The sequence below is a fragment of the Triplophysa rosa genome, linkage group LG4 (assembly GCF_024868665.1).
Source record: "Triplophysa rosa linkage group LG4, Trosa_1v2, whole genome shotgun sequence".
In the NCBI taxonomy this organism is placed as follows: Eukaryota; Metazoa; Chordata; class Actinopteri; order Cypriniformes; family Nemacheilidae; genus Triplophysa; species Triplophysa rosa.
The window spans coordinates 32,250,499-32,275,179 of record NC_079893.1 but is presented as its reverse complement, the minus strand read 5'-3'; the positions used below and the strand labels follow the sequence as shown (position 1 = coordinate 32,275,179).

General features: G+C 39.4%; 2 protein-coding genes across 3 annotated transcripts; one reads left to right on the top strand and one right to left on the bottom strand.

The window, feature by feature from the left end:
* Nucleotides 1–3,623: 3,623 nt before the first annotated feature.
* LOC130552937 (oocyte zinc finger protein XlCOF6.1-like) lies at nucleotides 3,624–14,872 on the bottom strand. Its single transcript, XM_057331633.1, has 2 exons — nucleotides 14,558–14,872; nucleotides 3,624–6,703 (listed from the first exon to the last, which is right to left on the bottom strand). The coding sequence occupies exons 1-2, from the start codon at nucleotides 14,679–14,681 to the stop codon at nucleotides 5,793–5,795; spliced, it is 1,035 nt and encodes a 344-aa protein (XP_057187616.1). The 5' UTR covers nucleotides 14,682–14,872; the 3' UTR covers nucleotides 3,624–5,792.
* A 6,575-nt stretch (nucleotides 14,873–21,447) lies between these two features.
* Nucleotides 21,448–24,647, top strand: LOC130552909 (zinc finger protein 501-like). 2 transcript variants are annotated; one of them, XM_057331594.1, is made up of 4 exons: nucleotides 21,448–21,526; nucleotides 21,857–22,015; nucleotides 22,144–22,414; nucleotides 22,543–24,647. In XM_057331594.1, exons 2-4 carry the CDS (start codon nucleotides 21,857–21,859, stop codon nucleotides 23,427–23,429), a joined length of 1,317 nt encoding a protein of 438 aa, XP_057187577.1. In that variant the 5' UTR covers nucleotides 21,448–21,526; the 3' UTR covers nucleotides 23,430–24,647. The 2 variants fall into 2 exon arrangements, with proteins under 2 accessions (XP_057187577.1, XP_057187576.1); XM_057331593.1 differs by lacking the exon at nucleotides 21,448–21,526 and having other exon boundaries at nucleotides 21,533–22,015; nucleotides 22,543–24,643.
* The last annotated feature ends 34 nt before the right edge of the window (nucleotides 24,648–24,681 follow it).

Sequence of the window (24,681 nt, the reverse complement as noted above, 5' to 3'; positions counted from 1 at the left end):
TTGTTTTAAAATACATTTTGTAGAACAACGCAAAATGTTGAAAAGCAATATAAAATTTGTTTAAATTAAATAAGGATGAATTTAAATACATTGTAAAATGGTTATTTATGTGTATGGTGAAGATAAAAAAAGAGTAGTATAGCATACAAATACGTTTCTGAACTAATGAATCGCTTTAAATGAGTCGGTTGACTGAATGGATCAGTAACTGACTTATATGAGCTTGCCTCCACCTACTGGCGGTTCCTTTCCAATGAAAAAAAACATTGCATATTTCAATTGTCAATCGAAATGGCAGGGTGCATGTTTTTGTCACTTAGGGTTAGTGTCACAGCCACTTTAGCATAACAAATGTTACAATAATATTTCTCATCATTGGGATAAGGGAATGCATTTCACCATCGAATTATATTTCCTCCTTGTTTTTTATTCTAATATATTATAATGTTTAAGACTGATGTAGGTGAAGCTCCTCCCACAACTGGAACAGAAACAGCCACTTTAAAGCCATTACATCAATATTTTTCATCATTGGGGTAAAGGAACGCATTTTGACAGCTATATTTTTCACCGTCGAATTCTGTTTCCTCCTTGTTTTTTATTCTAACATGTTATAATGTTTACTTTAATTGATGTAGGTGAAGCTCTTCCCCCAATGATGAGAACTATTGATGTAAAGTTGCTGTTTCTGTTCCAGTTGTGGGAGGAGCTTCACCTGCATAATTGTAACCACAATTATTGCACTTTGTCCAGTAATGAAGGAAAAATCTGCTCTGAAAGAAAATATGCTCTGTGTTTTCTGGAAATGGGTTACAGAATTTACACAATATAGCAACTCCCCAGAAGTATAAATATTATATCACATACAATTTTTAAGTGAATTTCTTTGATTTTTGGGATAAACTGGAAACTTGAAATAGGAGGTTCTAATATGTTTAAGCATTCGTTTGTCAAAGAAAATATCTAAAGTCTTTCTTACAGCCTTGACATGGTTGAGAGTTTGTCTAATATAAGTTTATAAACATTAAACTCAGTTGGCCCAAGAAAAATGCGATAAAAACGTGAACGCGATCTATTCCATTGCTGCCGTTTCCAGTCGACTCGACAGCGCGATTTGGGAAGACTCAGAGTCCGTCTAGCCTGCGCTGTTTTCACTCCTCCTCCTACTGCAGCCGCCTACTCGCGTCTTCTCTTCAGGCGAGGCGAGGTGCGTCTCAAACAAGCCTATTCATTTGTCATGACGTAAATGCAACTGCTTGTTATATTTATTTATTTGTATACACTATATAATGTGCATAATGTGCTCTTAATATGCATATATGTTGTTATTTAATATTTCTCTATAATACAGAATCTGTGTTGTTCAGCTTTACAGAGCCCAGAGACAACTAGATATAGATCTACAACAAAACATGGCTTATTACCTCAAGAAAATGCACTGCATTCAAAGTTTTTATTCTTGAATAGCTGGCTTAATAGAAAATAAATAAGCAATAATATGAATAAGTAACTGATTAATAAATTAATTTAGAATTTTATCAAAACATTCATTTAAAAATGTATCCGTCATGTGTAGTGTATGTCTGACATCCACGACACTCCTCCCATCCGTTCTGTGATTGGGCGTTCAACATCGGACGCGTGCGCGCCTGACCCCCAGTTGACTTCCGGTTTGTGTTTGGCTAGTAGGGTTGTCACGGTACCATAAACATGTCTTACGATACTATACCAATTGAAGTATCTTGATACCAAGCAGTATCACGATGCTGTGCTATGTTCATAATTCAAATCTACACAAAAAACACAGATTTAGATGAAACATTTTGTATTTACTCTAGTAAACTGTATTATACTTTGCACTAGAATATTTTGTTGCATTAACTTTAGTAATTGGATAAATTGTAGCAAATACTGTAGTATACTTAAATATTTACTATGGTAAGACTAAAAAACACTAGTATCTATGAGTTTTAGTAGTTTACTGTAGTAAATACTTAAGTACACCAGATCATTTTTCACGTGGAAACTAATTAAAATGTTGGACAAATTTAATTGATACAGCAGTCTTTATAAAGGGAAATATTAGGCTTACTTTAAATGCAGAACTAAAACGGCCAGTAGGTGGCGTCAATTTCCCATTGAGTTAGTGAATCATTTAACCAACTCGTTCAAAACGCTAATTTGAATCATTATCTTGTCCGAGTCACTCACAACACACATTCATTTAGGAGATAAACACAGCAAAAAGGCAGATGTAAGTGTTCAAATAAATATTAATGCGCATATGCAACATTACCTACGGTACTGCGATATACCGTTTCAAAAATAGAGAGGCATCGCGGGTATTTTGAAGCTTTGGCACCGGTACACCGTGCAACCCAATTGGCTAGTGTCTAATAATATAACTATTTCTATTTTATTTTATTTATGTTAATATTAATTCATATTATTGTTTTATTGTATAATAATACTATAAAATAAACGATTTATTGAATTTTGTTGTATGTTCATTTGATTAAATAAACAATTCTTTGAATGGCTCCTGCAGTTCGGTCGCATTTAAAGAAACCATATGGTACACTGACATATAGCGGTTGAGCTTGGTATCAAATTCTAAATTCCAAAAATATTAGCCAAGTAACGCTTCTTCTCGGATTCTTTTGATTGTGATCAGAAATAATCTACAGGCACTCTATTGTTTGTGAATGTGTACCGGAAGTTCAGTTGGGGGGGTCACAAAAGTGCGCATGCGCAGTAACGTTTGTTTATGTTGTTAAGATGAAACCGTCTATCTATGGCATATGAGGCATCAAATATATGTTGTATATGGTCCATTTTATTAGCATGTAAGAATTCAATAGACTAAAGAACTATCATCACAGGTAATGAAATGACTTTAAAATTTGTATTTAATGTACAGTTTTAAAAAGCTTATTAAGCTTTTTTTATTAAGCTTTTAAGTGAATGTTTTCTCTTCTCGATTTATAAATCCTAAACACTTACTTTTAAAGACTTGTATAATGTTGATTTTGGACTTTACAGCTGATGTAAAACAATATTTGATAGCAAAGTCTAGGTCACACCATGTCATGATCAGTTTAAATACATTACCTTATATTACATTGACATGTTTAGGCAGGCTTTTATGTCATTTTGATTTCTGTGTGTTGCTTAGACTATACTGGCCTTTACTGTTTAATGTTTTATTGACTTTACAAGGTGGCACGAAAGGTCTTAAAAACATGTACATTTATGAATTATAGTACTATAGAATGGTTTGTGCATCACTGCATTGTTGTGTTATGTTGTGTTGCGAGTTGGGTTTTGTAGGCCGCTCCTGTTGAAGAAGTCCAGGGCCACTTTTTACTCCCAGTCCGCCCCTGCCTAGAACGTTCCCCAAACCTTTGTGATCATTTCTGATCGTTATGGCAAAAATGTATACATTTAATGCAGCGTTTAATCCATAATTTCTAATAATAATCTAATAATCTAATTTAAAGACAAAAAATTCTTTACGAAAAGTAGCCATGGTTTAATATAAAAAACACAAATGAATCAATCCAACGTACTACACATTAACTATAAAAACGGTTAAGGGACCAATGACTTCATTACAATACAAAGAACATAAAGCAGATATTTATTGACAGTATAACAAACAATTAACTTCAGGCTAACATTACAGTCTTGTCTTTCAACAGAGTTTTAACAAACTCTCCATTCTTTACTTACAATTATAATCAAAAACCTCTGGGTTAACAAACATCAGGGTCTATAGATGTTTTAAACTGTTCAGAAATCTTTCAAACAAAGATTTATCACATATGTAAGTTATGTGTCATGTGTGACAGTGTCACAGTTTTAAACGCTCTCTATATCTTACTATTTTATGTATATTAGAGTTTTAATAGGTTTTACATGTTGTCTTAGCCATTTTATTCCTCTTATTAGGTGTGTTCGAGCTCATGCGGCGCTGCGCAGACCGATCGGCGAGATTAGCCGCTTGCAGTCGAGGGAGGATTTGAAAAAGAAGCAGTCAAATCGGACACATGCTGCTTGCCGTAGTGACGTTCGCACCGTGCTTCCTTTTCAAAGTGCGATTAAAGTGGATTGGAATAGTGGATTTGTCCAATAAACAAACGTTTAAATTAAAAAGTAGCAACCATAAACTCTTCATATTGCAAATGTTATGTGCTGCTTAACACTGTGTGCCTAAAAATCATGGTAAACATAAGCATATATTATTAAATTACCAACGGAGTCTGTATTAATTTCATTTTTAATTTATTAAACAACACAAAATAACATGTTTATTATATTTGTACGAACAGAGATGTTTTAAAACATGCATTAATAAGTATTAGTTGAACTGAGGGTGTTATAATAAACCCGAAACGCACGTGATCGTTGTCTAGCCAATCATGAAAAGCTGTGTCGTCATCACAGCTTTACTTTTGTAACTTGGCTTAGAAAGCTGATTGTTACAAGTTACTGAACAAAGAGAGAAATCGCTATTGTAAATCAATGATGTAAAATAAACGTTTAAATCACACAAGCGTCCGACTCTGCCTGCAGAGAGAAGAAAGCGTGTGCTGACCCAAATCATTTCTGCTGCATATAAGTGCATTTTTTTTCCTGTTGCCAAAAATGTTAATGTAGTTAGTATAGCGATTACTCGTATTTATGTCGATATGGCATTTCGAAGACGAGCGTGTCTCTAATAAGATCGGTCACAAAGATGATCCACACGCGATCTAATGTGTTGCGTCATAGCATCTCACTGTCATGCATTGTGTGCAACGCATTTCTTCACCCTCTTCGCGATGTGTCCATTGTCTCTGCTGCTAAAAGCCTCTTAAAAGTCCTCATCCATACTCCTAACAATTTTGGACCTTCGGACCTCTTTTAAGGGTTAAGAGGCTTTATGAATGACTTTTTTCTTTACTGCGATCTTTTCTTTCATTAAAACGCCCACATTTCTAAGAATTTTCTTCTAATTTTGTTACTACCCAGCTAGCACACGTACCTCTGCAAGACATCTGCTGTGTAAGAACATCTGCTAAACATCTTAGAAAGTTTTACATCCATTCTACATCATAAACATCTTACAGACGTCTTCTAGAGGTCTATATGACATCTGACGTCTCCGAGACGTATTGCAGATGAGCAAACTATGTCTTGCAGATGTAAATGCAGACGTCAAATAGACGCCTGCCAGATGTTTGTGTGCTATCAGGGTAGGAGCAACAGGAATGAATGAATACAGGCTCTGGAAAACATCTGCCATGTAAAAACATCTGATAAACGTCTTGCATACATTAGAAATCATGAACATCTTACATACGTCTTCTAGATGTCTATATGACATGTGACAGCAGACGTCTCTGAGACGTATTGCAAATGAGCAAACTATCAAAAAAACACATCTTGCAGTTGTAAATGCATACATTAAACAGACGTCTCCCAGATGTATGTGTGCTATCAGGGTAACAAATGTTACACTCTTTTAATGTTTAAGAATACTTCATAATAGTTGTGACATAAGAAACAGTCACCTTGAATCATGTCGCTAGACTATTATTAGAAGCTTGCACACATTGAAAAGAAGTTTAGCGTTTCTTGTGATTCTGCATATTCTGCATTAGAATATTTTATAATTTTACATGTCAAGAGCCCTAGATAAGATTGAGCATTGAAGGGATTTTAAGACCAATCCAGTGCAGTTTGTTCTTCAGCATGTTTCTTCTGATGAGTCTAAAATACTCCTAAATAAGTGAATCTCTCTCCACAGATCAAGCAGTGGCGGGTTTCTCTCCAGTGTGAACTCTCTCATGGGTTCTCAGGACATCTGATTGAGCAAACGTCTCGTCACACTGAGAGCATTTGTAAGGTCTTTCTCCAGTGTGAGTTCTCTTGTGTGTCTTTAAACTATAATGTCGACTGAATCTCTTCCCACAAACACTGCACTTATGAGGTTTCTCTCCAGTGTGAATTCTCTGATGATCTTTGAAAGAACCTGAATTAGTAAAGCTCTTTCCACACTGAGAGCAGACGTAAGGTTTCTCTCCAGTGTGAGTTCTCTCATGAGTTACCAGATGCCATGAATAACGGAAAGGTTTATCACAGTGTGAACACTTATAGAGTTTCTCAGAGTGTGTTTTTTGGTGTCGCCTTAAACAACCTGAATCCCTGAAGCCTTTTCCACATTCACTGCACTCATACGGTCTCTCATTGGTGTGTAGATACACGTGTCTCTTCAGATAGTGTTTGAGACTGAATCTCTCATCACAGTGAGGACACGCGTACGGTTTTTCCCCCGTGTGAGTTCTCTGATGATTTATCAGATAAGCTCTTCGATTAAACGTCTTGTAACACTGACAACATATGTACGGTTTTTCCCCCGTATGTGTTCTCTGATGAGCAGAAAGTGTTCCTTTAGTGCTGAAATATTTCCCACATTCACTGCAGTGGAAAGGTTTTTCTCCAGTGTGTGACCTCATGTGAGCGTTCAGAGTAACAGAACAGACAAAACTCTTCTCACACACCTCACACTGAAGCTTCTCTCTGTGCTCTTGTGAATGAAGTTTCTTCTCTTGTAAGGTAGGAAAGCTGATGTCACATCTGGTGCAGGTGAAGAGTTTCTGTTCTGGTTGTTTTGATGTAGAGGCCGTTTCTCCATCACAACATGAATCACCGCTCTCATCTGAAACAGACACAACAGCGTTAACAACAACCTCCAGCACATCTGAAACTACATCAGTGTTGACCAGGCCCGGCGCCAGGTTGCATGGACAAGTGGAGAATTTGCCCAGAGCAGTTTCATTCCGCCAACCCTTAAATATTGCCATTGTTTAAATATTTGACGATAGTGGTCCTACGGGGCAGTTGTGGCCTAATGGTTAGAGAGTCGGACTCGTGACCAGAAGGTTGCCGGTTCGATTCCCAGGGCCGGCGGGTAACAACTGAGGTGCCCTTGAGCAAGGCACCTTACCCCTACTTGCTCCCCGGGCGCTGCAGTGATAGCTGCCCACTGCTCCGGGTGTACGTGTGTTCACTACTCTCTGGATGGGTTAAATGCAGAGGTCACATTTCGTTGCCTTGTACCTTCGTACATGTGCAATGACAATAAAAATTGAATCTAAATCTAAAATCTAAATCTGATAGAACTACATTTAAAAGATCAAACTTGTGTACAAAAGACGTGACATCTTGTGTTTTCAAGATGGCGCAGAGAATGGCAGCCGTGTTGCGAGCTCCGAGAAAACTCTGCAGTTTATTGTATGTTTTATTTGTTATTTTGTTATTTGACGTGTTGGATGTTGTTAGTATAACTGTCCACGATAGAGACACGCTTTTAAATATTGGTTCCTTCGCCGCACAACGCAAACCGGACATTGAGTTCCTTGTCAGACTCAGACGCCGTCCCCGCTAACGTTCAGTCACTGGACAACAAACTCTGTGAACTGCGGGCGCGCATCTCATACCAACGTGAAACAAGGGACTGCTGCATTATTTGCCTCACAGAAACCTGGATGTCTGCAATGGTTCCAGACTCGAGCTTACGGGGTTCTCCATGCACTGCTCGGACAGAACGAAAGAGCTCACAGGAAAAAGCAGAGGTGGGGGCATTTGATTCTTTATCAACAACTCGTTTTGTGATGAAAGGAACCTACACTATTAAATCCTTCTGCTCCCCTGATCTGGTATTTCATATGCTTCTGTGTCGACCATTCTGGCTACCGAGGGAATTTACAGCGATCATAATCCCAGCTGTTTACATTCCCCCTCAAGCCAACACAGACCAGGCACTCAAGGAACTGTATGGGAATATAAGTGAGCAGGAAACCGCGTAACCAGATGCGGCATTTATTGTTACGGGGGACTTTAAAGCCAACTTCAGAACAATAGCGCCGAAATACTTCCAACACATCACCATCAACACGCGTGGCGATCGTGTTTTGGACCACTGTTATTCTCCCTTCCGGGACGCCTACAAATCGCTCCCCCGCCCACCTTTCGGCAAATCGGATCACTCTTCCGTTCTGCTTCGACCTGTTTATAGGCAGAAACTGAAACCCGCCCTCAGGACAATTCAATGCTGGTCGGACCAATCGGACGCTATACTACAGGACTGTTTTGATCACATGGACTGGGACATGTTCCGGGCAGCGTCTGATGGCGACATAGAGGCATACTCGGATACTGTAACGTGTTTCATCAGGAAGTGTGTAGAGGACGTAGTACCGACAAAAACAATCCGCATCTACCCCAACCAAAAACCGTGGATTAACAGCGATGTTCGTACAGCCTTGTCAGCGCAGACATCTGCCTTTAAATCCGAAAACAAGCCAGTTACGATCTCAGGAAATCCATCAAAGCAGCCAAACAACAATATAAAAACAAAGTTAAAGAACAATTCAACACCAACAACGCAAGAAGCATGTGGCAGGGCATCAATAACATCACAGATTTTAAAGGGAATAAACCAGCTACTGTGAACATTGCCGCCTCTCTACCGAACGAGCTTAATCATTTTTATGCTCGTTTCGAGGCTCACAACACCGCCCACACAGAGAGTGCTCCTGTGGCTGCTGCAGAAGAGGTGAGTGCCCTCTCCATTTCTGTTGCAGATGTAACCCCATCCTTTCGACGGGTGAATATCCGCAAGGCTGCGGGTCCCGATGGCATCCCAGGCCATGTGCTCCGAGCATGCACATTCCAACTAGCCGGGGTTTTCACAGACATTTTCAACCTCTCCCTTTCTCTGTCTGTGGTTCTCTCATGCTTCAAAAAATCCACCATTGTGCCCATACCAAAGAACAAAATAAAATCACATGCGTGAATGACTGGAGGCCCGTTGCTCTGACACCCATCTTCAGCAAGTGTTTTGAGAAACTCATCAGAGACTACATCTGCTCTGTCCTGCCTGCCTCACTGGATCCGTTACAACTTGCATATTGCAGCAACCGTTTCACTGACGATGCTATTGCCTTCACCCTGCACACTCCCACCTGGAAAACAAGAACACTTAAGTGAGAATGCTGTTTGTGGACTACAGCTCCGCATTTAATACCATCGTGCCTGCCACACTGGTTGCGAAGCTCCAGACTCTGGGACTAAACAGATCTCTGTGCAGCTGGATCCTGGACTTCCTGACAGGCAGAAGTCAGGTGGTCAGAATGGGCAACAAAACTTCATCCCCGCTGACCCTCAACACTGGTGCTCCTCAGGGTTGCGTCCTCAGCCCACTCCTGTACTCCCTGCACACACGACTGTGCAGCCACACAGCTCCAACGTCATCGTCAAATTCGCTGACGACACAACGGTGATAGGCCTGATCACTGACAACGATGAGACGGCCTACAGAGAGGTGGTGAGTACCCTGACTAAATGGTGTCAGGAGAACCACCTCTCACTCAACATCGACAAGACCAAGGAGCTGGTGGTGGATTTCAGGAGACAGAACAGAGAACACACACCCATCACCATCGACAAGACAGCTGTGGAGCAGGTAAACAGCTTTAAGTTCCTCAGCGTTCACATCACTGAGGATCTCACATGGTCAGCTCACACAGATGCAGTGCTGAAGAAGACACATCAACGCCTCTTCTTCCTGAGACGGCTGAGGAAGTTTGGAATGAGCTCCAGCAACCTCAGAACATTCTACACCTGCACTGTGGAGAGCATCCTGACCGGCTGCATCACCGCCTGGTTTGGAAACAGCACCGCTGGCAACCACAAAGCTCTGCAAAGGGTTGTGCAAACTGCCCGCCACATTGTGGGAGGTGAGCTTCCCTCCCTCCAGGACATCTACACCAGGCGGTGTATAAGGAAAGCCCGGAGGATCATCAGGGACTTCAGCCACTCGTGCCAGACTTCTCTCTCTGCTGTCCCCAGGAAGACGTTTCAGCAGCATCCGATCCCGCACCCCTTACAAAAATTACTTGTGGTATTTCTGTGGTACAGTAAAAAAATTACCACACTATGTTTGTTCATGACAGGATTACCACAGCACCTTTTGTTGTACAGTATCACAAGAATTTACCACAAGGTGCAGTTAACTACGTCATTGCCGTTTCCATGGTAACTGATTGGCGCTCTTTTGTGTTTGAACGTGCCTGTCACAGTCTGGCCTGCAACTGCCAAAGACCCGCAGCACCATTTATTTTATATATTTATTAAGATAACGCAATACAAATTGTTATTAAGACTTTAAATAACTACTGTACGAGTGCCATTTCCCCTCCGGAGTGACGTTTAAGAGGTCCTGAGGGAAAACCGGACAGCAAAGTTACGTCACCACAGTCGTTTTCCTGGTGAGTAACGTTAATTGTTTAACTTGCATCCTTAAAATTTTATGTGTGTACGTTTTACTGCATTAATTATATTCTCGTGAACATTAACTGTATTTTATTTGCTTGTTGACACTACAACAAAAGTTTTGACGGTCGCAAATGCTCATTTTCAAAGTAAAATATAATGTAAGGGTTTTATTGCAATCGTGTTTTATCACATATAGTTTATTTAAGCCTTTAATGGGGTTTTTCAAATGTAGTATGTACTGGAATCACTGAGTATTAAACGGGTGGTCTGCAAATGCGCTGTATGTTATTGATTCACTTCAAGGCTGTTCATAAGAGTAATTAATTCTTGAATCGTCTGCAGTAATTGCGCTGTATGTAAGATTCGTTACTCATGAATCAGACTATGCTGTGACGTATAGACAGGTACAGATCGTGCATAAGCTTTGTGGTTATAAATATCAGCTCCAAAATTAACATCAAGTCATGTATTTGCAAAGCAATTTTCACAATACATAACGTATGCACTGTTATATAAAAAGCTAGCGTCTTAAATGTCTAAGGGTGTTAAACGGTGTAATTATCAGAGGAATCATAAACATTTACACAGTTCTTGTCTCAAAAACATTTGTGTTTGGAAGACACGGCTTGGATTTGGTGGTGGCTTTGACTGTTTATAACACTGTATAAAAAGATAAAATTGAGACAATTATTTGATCATCAATTATTTTTTCTTAAACTGTTTTTTTGTTTTGTTTACAGGAAAGGAGAGATGTTATTGCCCTGAAGACATGATTCCTGAAAAAGGCAGTTATCAACAGATTAGATAAAGGGTCAAGCCTGCTGTGAGACTTTAATTTTGTGTTTAAAATTTTCATGTTAATTCATTTCACTGCATTTACCCTATAGTTTGTAGGGAATAATGAGTTATGCCTTAATGGTTTTGACATTGTAAATAAACTTGTATAATATATGTAGTATTGTGTGTCTTATTTGAAGGCTGATTTTATTAAAGCTCCTGCATATTTCAATGCATAAATGTACCTTATTTGTCAACCTGTCTTGTATGCTTGTAAAATTGCATAGAAAGCCACGCTTCCTGCATAAATGCCATTAACGTACTACAAACTACCACAGCATCCAACAAAAATACGACAAATCATCTTTCAACGGATATTACTGCAGAAGTATGAGAGTAATACCACAAAGTACCATAAGAATATTACAGGAATATTACATACTGTACAACAGAAAATCCTGTGGTAAAGCGTCCCAAAAAACCACAGAGTACCGCACAATTACCACACAAGCTTTGTGTGGTACTTTTTATGTTTTATCACATGGAATACCACAGGATATTTTTGTAAGGGACTAGCCGACTGAGGGATAGCTTTTTCCCTCAGGCTATCCGGCCAATGAACAGTGGGAACTAATACACCCTACAGCATACTCCCACTTTACGGTATGCCACACACTGCACTTCAACTCTAACACAGTTCAAACTGGACTACACGTACACACTGCACTAATACAACAATCTATCTGCTACCACTGGATACCATCCAATGCACATCCATGACATTCGCGTATCCAGTTTATGTATAATCTGCTACACCTTCGCATATTATTGTGTGTGTATATACAGTATATGTGTACATAATGCAGAATGTGTACATATGGTGTATAATGTGTATTGATAACTGTAAGTATGTCTAATAGTACACTGTGTGTACTGAGTATATGTATGTGTATATTGCACACTGTCATCTGTAGAAGTCTGTAAGTATGTAAATAGTACTGTCTATAATTACATGTAAAGTCTTTCTGCACTTTCTGGAGCACGCTCTCAAGAATTTCACCCACCAAGGCACTTGTGCTGTGGTGATGTGACAATAAAAGTGATTTGATTTGACATGACGCGAACGGCTGGTGAAGGAAAAGCATATAAAAATCTTGTTGTACATGTAACAAACACTTAAATGCACTCTATTGCTATGAATCATCCTCATCGTTCTCGTTATGCTGTGGTGATCGACTTGCAAGAATAATCATTGTATTTGATGCAAAACTTGTTTCAAATAAATGGAAGTCATAACTGTAAAGTTGCATGAACTGTATAATTCAATACAAAAATGTGAAAGCTCATTATATATTTGTTTTTTTTTACAAAAATTTGGACTGAAGTAATACAAAGTTAAAAAATTGTTTTCATATTTTCTGCATACTTGATAAATCTTGTTTGTTTATCATAACCAGGGATCCCAAACATTTTCAATCCAGGACCCACCGACAGGTAATCCATCTCAGACACACCAATTTTTTAACATGGGGAAAACACACACAATCGGTCCCTTTCAGTAGTTTTGACTTTTCTTGTCATGAATGAATAAATTTAATTGTAATATAAGAAAAAAACGTTGTGGTAGGTCTGCATGATTATGGCAAAAATCATTCTTGTTTATATGATTAGCCATATATTGTAATCGCGATTATCAATGTTTATTAAATTTACACTGAAATACGTTTCTAAATGTTTTGAAACTCTGTGAGGCAACTGCATGCCATATTCTTTATATAAACATTCTGCTCCTGAAATACTTGATCAGTGTTGTCTCAAAAGTTCAACATTTTACACATGAAAACTCATCAAATCTATGGAATAACGCATGTAACTACAGGAATTATGTATTGGTTTTAATTGTATGCCCAAAATTACCAGAATATTTTAATTCTCGTTCCACAGTGATAAGAAAAAAACAGGTGGCGCACACACCGTCGCCGACCCTTGGGTCTTAAGAAAAATGGGGAGGCACAAATTCTTTATGGGGGCCATGCCCCCCCCTGCGCCGGGCCTGGTGTTGACTGAGCTCAAGCTTTTTAGTGCCACTCCAGTGACATAAAACCTGCTTTTATGAAACTGGAACTCACATTAGGGCTGGGCGATATATATTGCGATTCACGCCAATTATACACGTCTAAATCCATTCTGAAATCGATTTGATGTTTTATGCACAGCTCTTCTGTGAAATACGGCTATTTGATCAGTAGGAAGTTCTGCTCGATCTAAAATCACTACGAGATTGAGTCGTTTATAACGTGTATTTGAAAAAGCAACACTCGTCTATCATCATTACTATAAATCAACTTTATTATCATGAAAATACCTGAAAAGGTCTGAAGAACAGCGACAGAATATGACCACAGGCATTTCCTGGAACTAATTGTTCTTCTTCTGTTTCCCATATTCTGAGTTTCTGCGCAAGAGCGCCCTCTGGCTTTCGGATGTGGCAGCATTTAACCGTAAATCATTAGCTGCGTTTACATGGACACATCGGATTGAATTTAATCAGATTGTGCAATCTGAATGTAGTGTTTACATGAAAGTTAAGTTAAGTGATCTGATTGATGTGCGTGTTTACAGAGACGGGCGCGGGTATCATTATAATATTCACAAAACGGCTCCTCAAACAATGTTGTAAGCACAGATGTGTTTATGTTATGTCACAGACACCAGCATAATAATGTACAATTCATAAACGCAAAATAATGTCTAGTACATATCAATGAAGCAAGGTCGTTACTGCGACTTAACATGGTAAAAACAGTTAATCCTTCCAAAGCACATGCAAGTAAACAATAAATAAAATAAATGTTCAGTAGCCTACTACGAATATTAATGAAATTTTATGATTAGATATTTTAGCCTACAGTGTTTGTACATCTGCAAATGTATCGTGTTTTAAAAAGGAACTGAGAAACTGCGGTTAAAAACTCACTCACAGGGAAACAGTTAAGACATCTTAAATGCATAAAAACATGAATATGTTCATTTAGAGATGACAAGGATATGGATATGTGGACTGCTTTGTCAGATTTATGGTTTTTGGTTTCTTTAGCAGCAGTGCGTCATACGCCCTTACGTCTGTACGAGCCAGCATCGTCTTTGCACATGAGCACAACTTCCTACTTCGGTTTGAAATCTGATCAAGTGTTTACATGTCCTATCAAGAGGATTACAAACGGCATGAACCACCCTTTACAATCCCACTGAAATTTCAATCGGTTTGGGCATTTTTAATCTGATTGACGTATTTATATGGAGCATTTCATTCGGATTGGATTTTTAATCAGATTACACTGGTCCATGTAAACGCAGCTATTGAGAAACTTGAGAGCATAAGAATCGTACGATATATCGCCCAGCCCTAACTCACATGACAATAAAATATAGTGAACAGACAGCAGAAGAAACATACCTGAAGGAACAAAATCATCATCATCATGTTTCTCGTCTTCATCAGTGTGATGTTCTTCCTCTGACGTGGGTTCAGTTTTGATCTCCATGAGTTTCCTGCAGTCCACCAGTGTGACAGAACACATGTTGAGTGGTCTGGTGTTCAGGATCTGCTGTTCTCCAGCGTTACAGACAGAATCCAGAGACTCTGTGGAGGTTTGATCAGTAGATTCATCCTGATTCAAGGTGTGATTACTGTCACACACAGTGTCCTGAGCGTCTGTGGGGTTTGACTCGACCTTTACCACAATCTGACAAACACACAACACATCATCAGCACTGGAGCTTTATATAGAATATATGTGTGATGTCTCACTTTGGTTTAGTTTGACATGAATGACAGTATAAAAGCAGTAAATGATGTTGAATGTGTCCAAACCTCAGTGTTGAGTTCATCTCCTCTTGTCCTCAGCTTTTCCTCCAGTAACGCCACCTCTTTCTTCAGCTGACAGATTTCTGTGATGAAATCATCAATATCCAGCATGGACAGATCAGTTCCCACTGATTTACAGCACATCTGTGACGTCATCCTCAACATCTCAACACAAACACACACACACAACACTCTGTTTAAAACACTCAAGAGAGAAAATCAGAGTGATGTGAACACGCAGCGCTTGATGTTTGACTTTCTTTCTTTCTTTAGTGGGTTTATCGGCGGACTGAAGAGCTGCAGAGCGACTCCTGCTGGACTGGAGACACAACACACTCAACACTACTGTAGTTCACGAAGAAACACACCCCAGCCAACATTTCTTTGTGGTGATGTGGTAAAAGTCGATCTTGAAGTTCAAAAAATCTCTCAACAAAGAAGGTTCAGGTGTCAAGGAGTTAACTTTATTTGATCAGGCCAAACAAAGTGAGATGTCCCAGTCATCTGAAAACCAAGTGTTTTCCAGCCTACAGTTATAGTGAACCTTAGGAAAGGAGGTTCTTTCCTAAACCAATCAGGTAAATTCCCTTTATCTTTTATTTTTATTATCCAATCATTCTTGTCTGCCACTATTATCTTCTAGACAACAAGGTTTGTATCTAATGGTGGAATATGGACCTTTACTTGTTTTTTAAAAATGAATTTTCCTGTTGGTACCAGTTTTCGGGCCACAAAATGAACAACATGTTCGACCTTCTGAACTTCTGAACTTTATCCAGCCACGGCGTCAAACAGATCTCAAAGACATCAATATGTTCGACCTTCTGAACTTTATCCAGCCACGGCGTCAAACAGATCTCAAAGACATCACTGAATTTTATATTACTGAAATCTGTTCTATACTTGGTTTATAATGATTAAAATATACTTATATGTTCAAACATCACTCAAACAATGCTTAAGTATACTGATTATGTCATTAAATCATGAAATCATCTTCATATATTCAGTAACACTCAATCGTTGGTCTGATTATTAACACATCTCCTTAATATCATTCCTATGAATACAACACATCTCCTTAATATCATTCCTATGAATACTTCTTAAAGGTGGGGTGTACAACAGAGCCCAAAAATGCAATTGCATCAAAGAATGATCAGAATTATGCACAATAGGGCCAATGTAGGCCCCATATGGGCTTGAGGCATGGGCCCCAAGTGGGTTTGTCCACGGGTTCCATGTCGGCCCTATGTGAATTAGCCCATATGAATCCTACGTAGAATCTGAGTGGGGCCCAAGTGGGCAACATGCATAAGGCCCATATTGGTCCCACCTTATAAAGCCCATGTGGATTAAACCAAGGCCCTGTATGTTTAATGGAGGAGCCCTGCATAGTGTATACTTGAGTGGTTCTAGATTATGTTTTCTGAGGTTTCCTACCTGGACAGTACAATTTTTGTTATTGTTAAATGCACAAAAACAGCCTTCTTCCACCTTAGAAATGTTGCCAAACTGCGAAATATTTTATGTGTGGCTGATGCAGAGAAGCTCATTCATGCATTTGTGACCTCAAGACTTGATTACTGTAATGCACTGCTTAGTGGTTGTCCTGCATCATCAATAAACAAACTACAGTTAGTTCAGAACGCAGCTGCCAGAGTTCTAACCAGGTCCAGAAAATACGATCACATAACCCCAATGTTATCAACCCTTCACTGGTTACCCATTAAGTATCGTATTGACTTTAAAGTTCTTTTAATTACTTATAAAGCCTTAAACGGTTTAGCCCCTACCTACATAACAGAGCTTCTACCACACTACAACCCATCACGCTCTCTAAGATCTCAAAACTCCAGACTTTTGATAACACCTAGAATAACTAAATCCACCAAAGGGGGTAGAGCTTTCTCATACGTAGCACCTAAACTCTGGAATAGCCTCCCCGATACTATTCGAGGGTCAGACACACTCTCCCAATTTAAATCTAGATTAAAGACACATCTTTTCAGCCAAGCATTCACTAATACATAGCTAATGAACAGCAGCTACGCTAATTATTCTCTTTCTGTTTCTGCCCTCGCCTCGGGATGCCCATCCCGAGGTAGGGAGAGATTCCGCCAGGCCCAGATGAACGTCATATGCCCATCCACAACTAGAGATTACGCCAGCTACATCGGAAAATCCCGTGCCATCCTCCTGCGAGAGCCTGCGGACTGACTGACCATCCAGCTCCATCCAAGGCAATTCCATCACCACCCAAGAAAAAGGCGACCATCTGGCCGGCCCAGCTCAGACAATTCCATCCCCAACCGAGAGCAAAGACGGACTACCTGTCACATAAATGCTAAATTTACAATACTTGGTATTTAATGCTAAACTTACATCACACGACAGCAGTTTGAAGTTATGGCTGCACTCAGTGACTTTGATTGGAGGTAGCTGGGTGGGTGTTGTGGGGAGTGGGGGGGCTTGTTGGTTGTGGTTCGGGGCGTTTCATTTGTTGGGATCTGTGTGGATCTGGTCTGGTTGGTCTTGTTTTGTGGTCGATGTCGGACAACAGAGGAATAAAGTTAATTATGCCATTACTACTTTTCCCTGGTTGTTCCTCTGTTGTCTGTTGTTGATCGCGGAATGAGACCGGGTTGGACCTGCACGGTTTCGGCGGGTGGGGCTTCCTGGGTCGCGGCTCGTGGGCTCTCCCTGTTCTTCGTGGACGTTGCTCGGTGGCTTTGGTCGGGGTCACTGAGTGCAGCCATGACACGTCAGAGGAGATCTGGCCCTCCCGGCTGAGCCTGGTTTCTCCCGAGGTTTTTTTTTCTCCATTATTCAGCATTGGAGTTTGGGTTCCTCGCCACAGCAGAGCAGTGCAGTGTTGGCTTGCTCACCGGGAGACTGCATTTATTTATTTATTTATTCATTTATTTATTAGATATTATTTATTATAATGATCTTGCTTGGTCTATAAACACCATGCACTGTGCTGTGTTTTACCTTTCTGTGTTTTTCTTATTTGCTCCTGTAAAGCTGCTTTGGAACAATGCACATTGTGAAAAGCGCTATATAAATAAAATTGAATTGAATTGAATTGAATTAAATTGTAATTGACCTTTTCCATTCTTATGCTCTACCAAATACAATGCAATTTTTACTGATTAAATGATAACTGCAGCATTTGGATGTTGCTTCTTAGATGTTAGTCTTCAAAATGAATAATCTACTACTTTATATTTGCCTGTACATCATAAACATAATAGGTGCATTCTGAAAATGAAAAACACATGGATGTTCAATATCAAATTTATTATAATTTTCTGATCCTTAACACAGAATATTTAACTCAACCTTAAAAACAGTCTTAAATGTTAAATTCATTAAAAATAGTTTGATAGATTTCAGATTAGAAAGGGTACTTTAAACTCAACTGAACAAAAAATATTTTGAACGCTTAAACTGCTGACGTCTGATGTTTTGTGCCAGACTGCGTTAAGGGCTCTTTTCCACCCCTGTCTCGTGCTCCAGTGGTTTCAGTCCACACCTGTAACAGAAGAACACAAATACGGTTATTTGAATGTCCAGCATCACATGTTTACAGCACAAATGAGTACTCTACATGCTATCATTTAATGTCAAACAATTCAAAAATGCTTCACCTCACAATAACAGAATTATTAGTTGACAAGTACAGTATATACTATATACTCTTATGAACAATCTGTTGTGTGTAGTCTGCATAATGAAGGCAAAGATGCTGCATCTATGTGCAGATCAATCATTTAACTCCCCTGGGGTCCGAGTGGGTTTTAAATCCTGGAGAAATTTTGTCATGTCCTGAGATTTGTGCTTTTTAGTAATGCCCATATTTTAATACATTGTTATAAGTGGTGGGACATTATCACGTGGTGCTGTCAATCACTCTCTGGTAACGTTACGCCGAGAACCCTCAAAGGCTTTTCATTTATAATTAGCACTACACGAACCAGAAATATCACGCAAACAAAGCAAATACAACAAATCCGTGTTATATGATGTACATTGTCAGTAAAAAACAAGTTTCTTGAAGAACACATTAACGTATTTAAAACGTAATGGCAACTAGCGTTAGCATTCTAGCACTACACAGGCTGCAGACACCGATAGCGCGGGCTGCATAAATCTGGTCTCAGAACAGATTACAATTTATGTCCTAACGTTACATCGTTTCTGACATCAGCCTTTTGAGCTTTACACGTCTGGGGAATTAAAAAGAATGGCATTAAATGTTTTTACAATGTTATGTTAATGTTTGTTAATGCTCATTTGTAGCCATTCTCCTGAGCTGTTCATTTTGTACCCTAAGTACAATGCAACACGAATACAAAGATTAATGCATGGTTGATTATTACGAAATCTTGGTTTCAATATATCAAACATGATTGTCTTACAAAAACTCATATCACCAAAATTCCTTTTTATTCATTAAAAACAAGGCATGACATGTTTAAAAGCATTATTTTTTTTAAAGCATGTTTAAAAGCAAAACTTTTGCTGACAGTTTAACCTGTTAGCTGTCGGTCCCCTTTTTTGAGGGTTGGGCTAAAAAGTGATTTCAACTTTTAAGAGCGTTCACATATGCCATGTTTGGTTCGATTGAAACGAATTCTGGTGCGATTGCTCTGCGGTTTATTTGTGTAAGTGTGAACGCTGCCACCTGAACCCTGGTGCCCACCAAACAAGCGGACCGAGACCGCTGAAAAGATGGGTTTCGGTCCGCTTTCAAATGAACTCTGGCGCGGTTACATTGTAATATGAACGCAACACGGACCAAAGGCATCGAACCGAACCAAAACCAGGAAGTGATAACAATATACGACCCGAAAATCAAGTGATTTGTTCATATAAAAGGAGTGTTTATTAGATACGTGTTTAATCATTGTTAGATTTAATTTCCGCATAAATAAATACAAGCCCACAAAATCAAGAATTGTTTAGTGTTAAGCTCACTTTACCTTACTGGCTATAGGTTAGGAGGAAGGGATGCCTTCTGGCTATTCATGGCAGGAGGGGATTCCTTCTAAGCTAAACATTCTTTGTCCGAACTGCTATACCTTATTTGGTCATTCTGTGAATCCCTGGACATATGAAACCTGCCAGATGTCTTTTGGCACCGTATATAAAGACTTGTAGTTTCTAGAATAAATGAGTTCAAAAGCTTGATGCCTCTCTGTCTTGTTTTTGTGCTCCCAGATCTGCAGAAGAATTCTCTCACAACATCCAACCTATTTATGATTTGATTTTACTGGTGATCCAAAACACAGAAAGAAATTTAGTGTTCGTAAGGAACCAGAAATGTAACACTCATGTAACGGAGGAAATCCTGGCGCCGTTTTGACTATTTTAAACACTTCATGAGCTCTTCGCGAGTTAAAAAATCCTAAAATGCTAAAAATCCCCTCAAATGCGCAGGCATACACTGAGCATGAATAAACCAGCACACAGCGTTGTTTTGGATATCCGGTAAATTCCGTTTCAAAATATAAATCATAAAAGCTGTCCAATCACGCTGTGACTTTACGCTACACGTAAGCCGTTAGGTTTTAAATATTTAGGTTCGCTTTTAAAATGCCAGTGTGAATGCTAAGCGAAACAGGACTAAATTATTTTTTGGTCCGGACCAAAAGAACCAAACGAACCGGACTACAAGTATGAACAGGCCTTAAAAAATAATTCTGGTATGTCAGTGCAAGACTCAAGCCATGTCCAGGTAAACGCCCTAAAATGTTTTAAGAAGAGATTTAAAAGTTGCTAGTGAATTTTCTTCCCTGATGTCAGCCGAGGGAGAATTCCAGAGTTTAGAAGAGAAAGGTCTATCACCCGTGACGCAGAACCATAAACTGACCTTAACTTTGAGAAGAACGCAACATGGTGTGTAAGACCGCGGTCTCCAGCGTCTGTCGCTAGAGCGTCTCTGTTGGTCGGGAGTGAGGTTTACACACTGCACAGCTCTTCACTAGCTGGCCTCCGTTACATAAGCGTGCTATATTGAAAAAAGAATGTCTTAACCGTATTCTGAACAAAAGGCTCAAATGACAACGAAGCATCAAAGATTACTCCAAGATTTTTGATTTACTTTGAAACTCTAAGGCCACACCATCAATAGATAAAGTTACAGCGAAGACTAGTCCTAGACTAAAATAATTCTAAAGCTGTCTTAACTGAAAACAACTTGCACTGACATATATTAAAATACATCATTGCTTTTGTGCTGTCTCAAAATGCACACAAGTCATGTTTTTAGCAAGGCATGTTTTGTAAAACTACTTAAATTTCCTGATTAAACTAATGCCTAGTCCTGGTTTAATATAATCCCTGTCTGGGAAACCGACCCTAAATTAATTAAATTATTGAGAGACCGTGATCACAAGTCACTGCGCTGCGGTTTCTCTCTCCAGTCCAGCAGGAGTCGCTCTGCAGCTCTTCAGTCCGCCGATAAACCCACTAAAGAAAGAAAGAAAGTCAAACATCAAGCGCTGCGTGTTCACATCACTCTGATTTTCTCTCTTAAGTGTTTTATTTACGGTAGGTGCAACGTTCTCTCGCAGTTTTGTGTTGGGCGCTTTGAGTCATTCACAGTTTCAGAACAAACCAGAAGAAATGTGAGAATATCGTGTTTAAATCTGACGTGTGATCCAGTGACCGATGTGTGTAACGTTAAATGAAAATGTTGTCTATCATCTGATAATATAACTGCTCAGTGACGCCACAACAAACGAAACTAATCTCAAAACAAATATGAGTTTTAATATTGTGGTAGAAAACCAAAGTTACAAACAGTCCAGTTTGTGTGTAGATTCAGCCGCTGTCATGTATAATCACAATAGAATAATGTGTGTGTGTGTTTGTGTTGAGATGTTGAGGATGACGTCACAGATGTGCTGTAAATCAGTGGGAACTGATCTGTCCATGCTGGATATTGATGATTTCATCACAGAAATCTGTCAGCTGAAGAAAGAGGTGGCGTTACTGGAGGAAAAGCTGAGGACAAGAGGAGATGAACTCAACACTGAGGTTTGGACACATTCAACATCATTTACTGCTTTTATACTGTCATTCATGTCAAACTAAACCAAAGTGAGACATCACACATATATTCTATATAAAGCTCCAGTGCTGATGATGTGTTGTGTGTTTGTCAGATTGTGGTAAAGGTCGAGTCAAACCCCACAGACGCTCAGGACACTGTGTGTGACAGTAATCACACCTTGAATCAGGATGAATCTACTGATCAAACCTCCACAGAGTCTCTGGATTCTGTCTGTAACGCTGGAGAACAGCAGATCCTGAACACCAGACCACTCAACATGTGTTCTGTCACACTGATGGAGATCAAAACAGAACCCACGGTAAAGGAAGAACAAACTGATGAAGATGAGAATCATCATGATGATGATGATTTTATTACTTCAGGTATGTTTCATCTGCTGTCTGTTCACAGTATTTCATTGTCATGTGAGTTCCTGTTTCATTCTCAGTGGACACTGATGTAGTTTCAGATGTGCTGGAGGTTCTTCTTAACGCTTTTGTGTTTGTTTCAGATGAGAGCGGTGATTCATGTTGTGATGGAGAAACGGCCTCTACATCAAAACAACCAGAACAGAAACTCTTCACCTGCACCAGATGTGACATCAGCTTTCCTACCTTACAAGAGAAGAAACTTCATTCACAAGAGCACAGAAACCAGAAACACTTTCACTGTCAGCAGTGTGGGAGGAGTTTTCTCTGCTCTTCTAAGCTAAAGGTTCACATGATGACACACACTGGAGAAAAACCTTTCCACTGCAGTGAATATTTCAGCACCAAAGGAAATCTTATTGGTCATCAGAGAACTCACACTTGGGAAAAACCGCACGCGTGTCCTCACTGTGATGAGAGATTCAGTCAAAAGGCCTATCTGAAGACACATGTGTATCTACACACCAATGAGAGACCGTATCAGTGCAGTGAATGTGGAAAAGGCTTCAGGGATTCAGTTTGTCTAAAAAGACACCAAAAAATACACTCTGAGAAACTCTATCAGTGTTCACACTGTGATAAACGTTTCCATTATTCATCTCATTTGATAACTCATGAGAGAATTCACACTGGAGAGAGACCTTACCTCTGCTCTCACTGTGGAAAGAGCTTTTATGATCCTTGTCATTTCAAAGCTCATCAGAGAACTCACACTGGAGAGAAACCTTACCACTGCTCTCAATGTGGAAAGAGCTTTACTCGGTCAGGTTCTTTAAAAGATCATCAGAGAATTCACACTGGAGAGAAACCTCATCACTGCAGTGTTTGTGGGAAGAGATTCAGTCGACGTCAGCATTTAGTGTCACACCAGAGAACTCACACAGGAGAAAGACCTTACAAATGTTCTCAGTGTGACAAGACGTTTGCTCAAAGAGTTGTCCTGAAAAACCATCAGAAAGTTCATATTTAAGACAAACCTCTGCTCGATCTGTGGCGAGAGATTCGCTTATTTAAGAAGTTTTCAGACTCATACTGAAGAACAAAGTGCACTGGATTGGTTTTACAATCCCTACAAGACTCGGTCTCGTCTAGAAATCTTGAAATGTAAAATGAGTTTATATCTTAAATACAGAATCGTATCACAGAATACAAAAAGCATCATCTCAGTGTGTGCATGATTCTACTAATAGTCTACATGATTAAAGGTGAATTGTTTGACATTGTTTGGTAAAGGCTGTTACAACGCTGTCAAAATGTTGTGCTTACTCTCCAAGGAACCTCCTCGTGGCCTGTTTGGCTATTTTTCTTGTATTCTGTTTGTACTTTAGAGGTGTTCAGCTTGCTCATTATAAATCATATTGGAATATTTTTATATTCATGAACCAGTCATAAAAACATAAAAAAGTGTGACGTTTGTTAAACAACACCTGTGAATCTAGTGTCCGGTGTCATTTAACATGTGCTTTCTTCTCCGCTCTGCAATAAGAAACGTGCATTTGCTAGATTTAAAAAAGTATTTTACCTCTTTGATTCACGATAGTTTTGCAAATTTCTTTTTTATCTCTTTATTCAGTAACTTACAGATGTGAGAAATATATATCCCTGATAGCACAAATACATCTGGCTTACGTCTATTTGACGTCTGCAATGCATAATTTGCTCATCTGCAATACGTCTCTGAGACATCTGTACATCTGCTAAAGATCTGGAAAACATCTGCTGTGTAAAAACATCTTAACATCTTAGAAAGAGCAGTTTTACATCCATTCTAAACCATAAACATTTTACAGACATCTACTAGAGGTCTATATGACATCTGACAGCAGACGTCTCAGAGACGTATTGCAGATGAGCAAACATTGTCTTGCATGTGTGAATGCAGACGTCAAATAGACGTAAGCCAGATGTACTGTATGTGTGCTATCAGTGTAATGATTTCCGAAAGGTTTGACACATGTAATAGATCCTGCCCTGATAGCACACATATATCTGGGAGACGTCTACACATCCTGAGAAACACAGAGCTTCCCCCAATACAATGAACTCCCCACAGGGTTTGCATCTCAGTCTCAGACAGCCCATCTGTGGCCTGATCAGATCCTGGACAGAGTCTTTTAATGTAAAATTGTTGTTGTGTGGAGGAAGGGTATTTTGGTCTGGGTATTTAAGGGAAGCTGGCAAAAACGTTCGTGGGGATTCTTATTGAGATGAACCCATGGTGC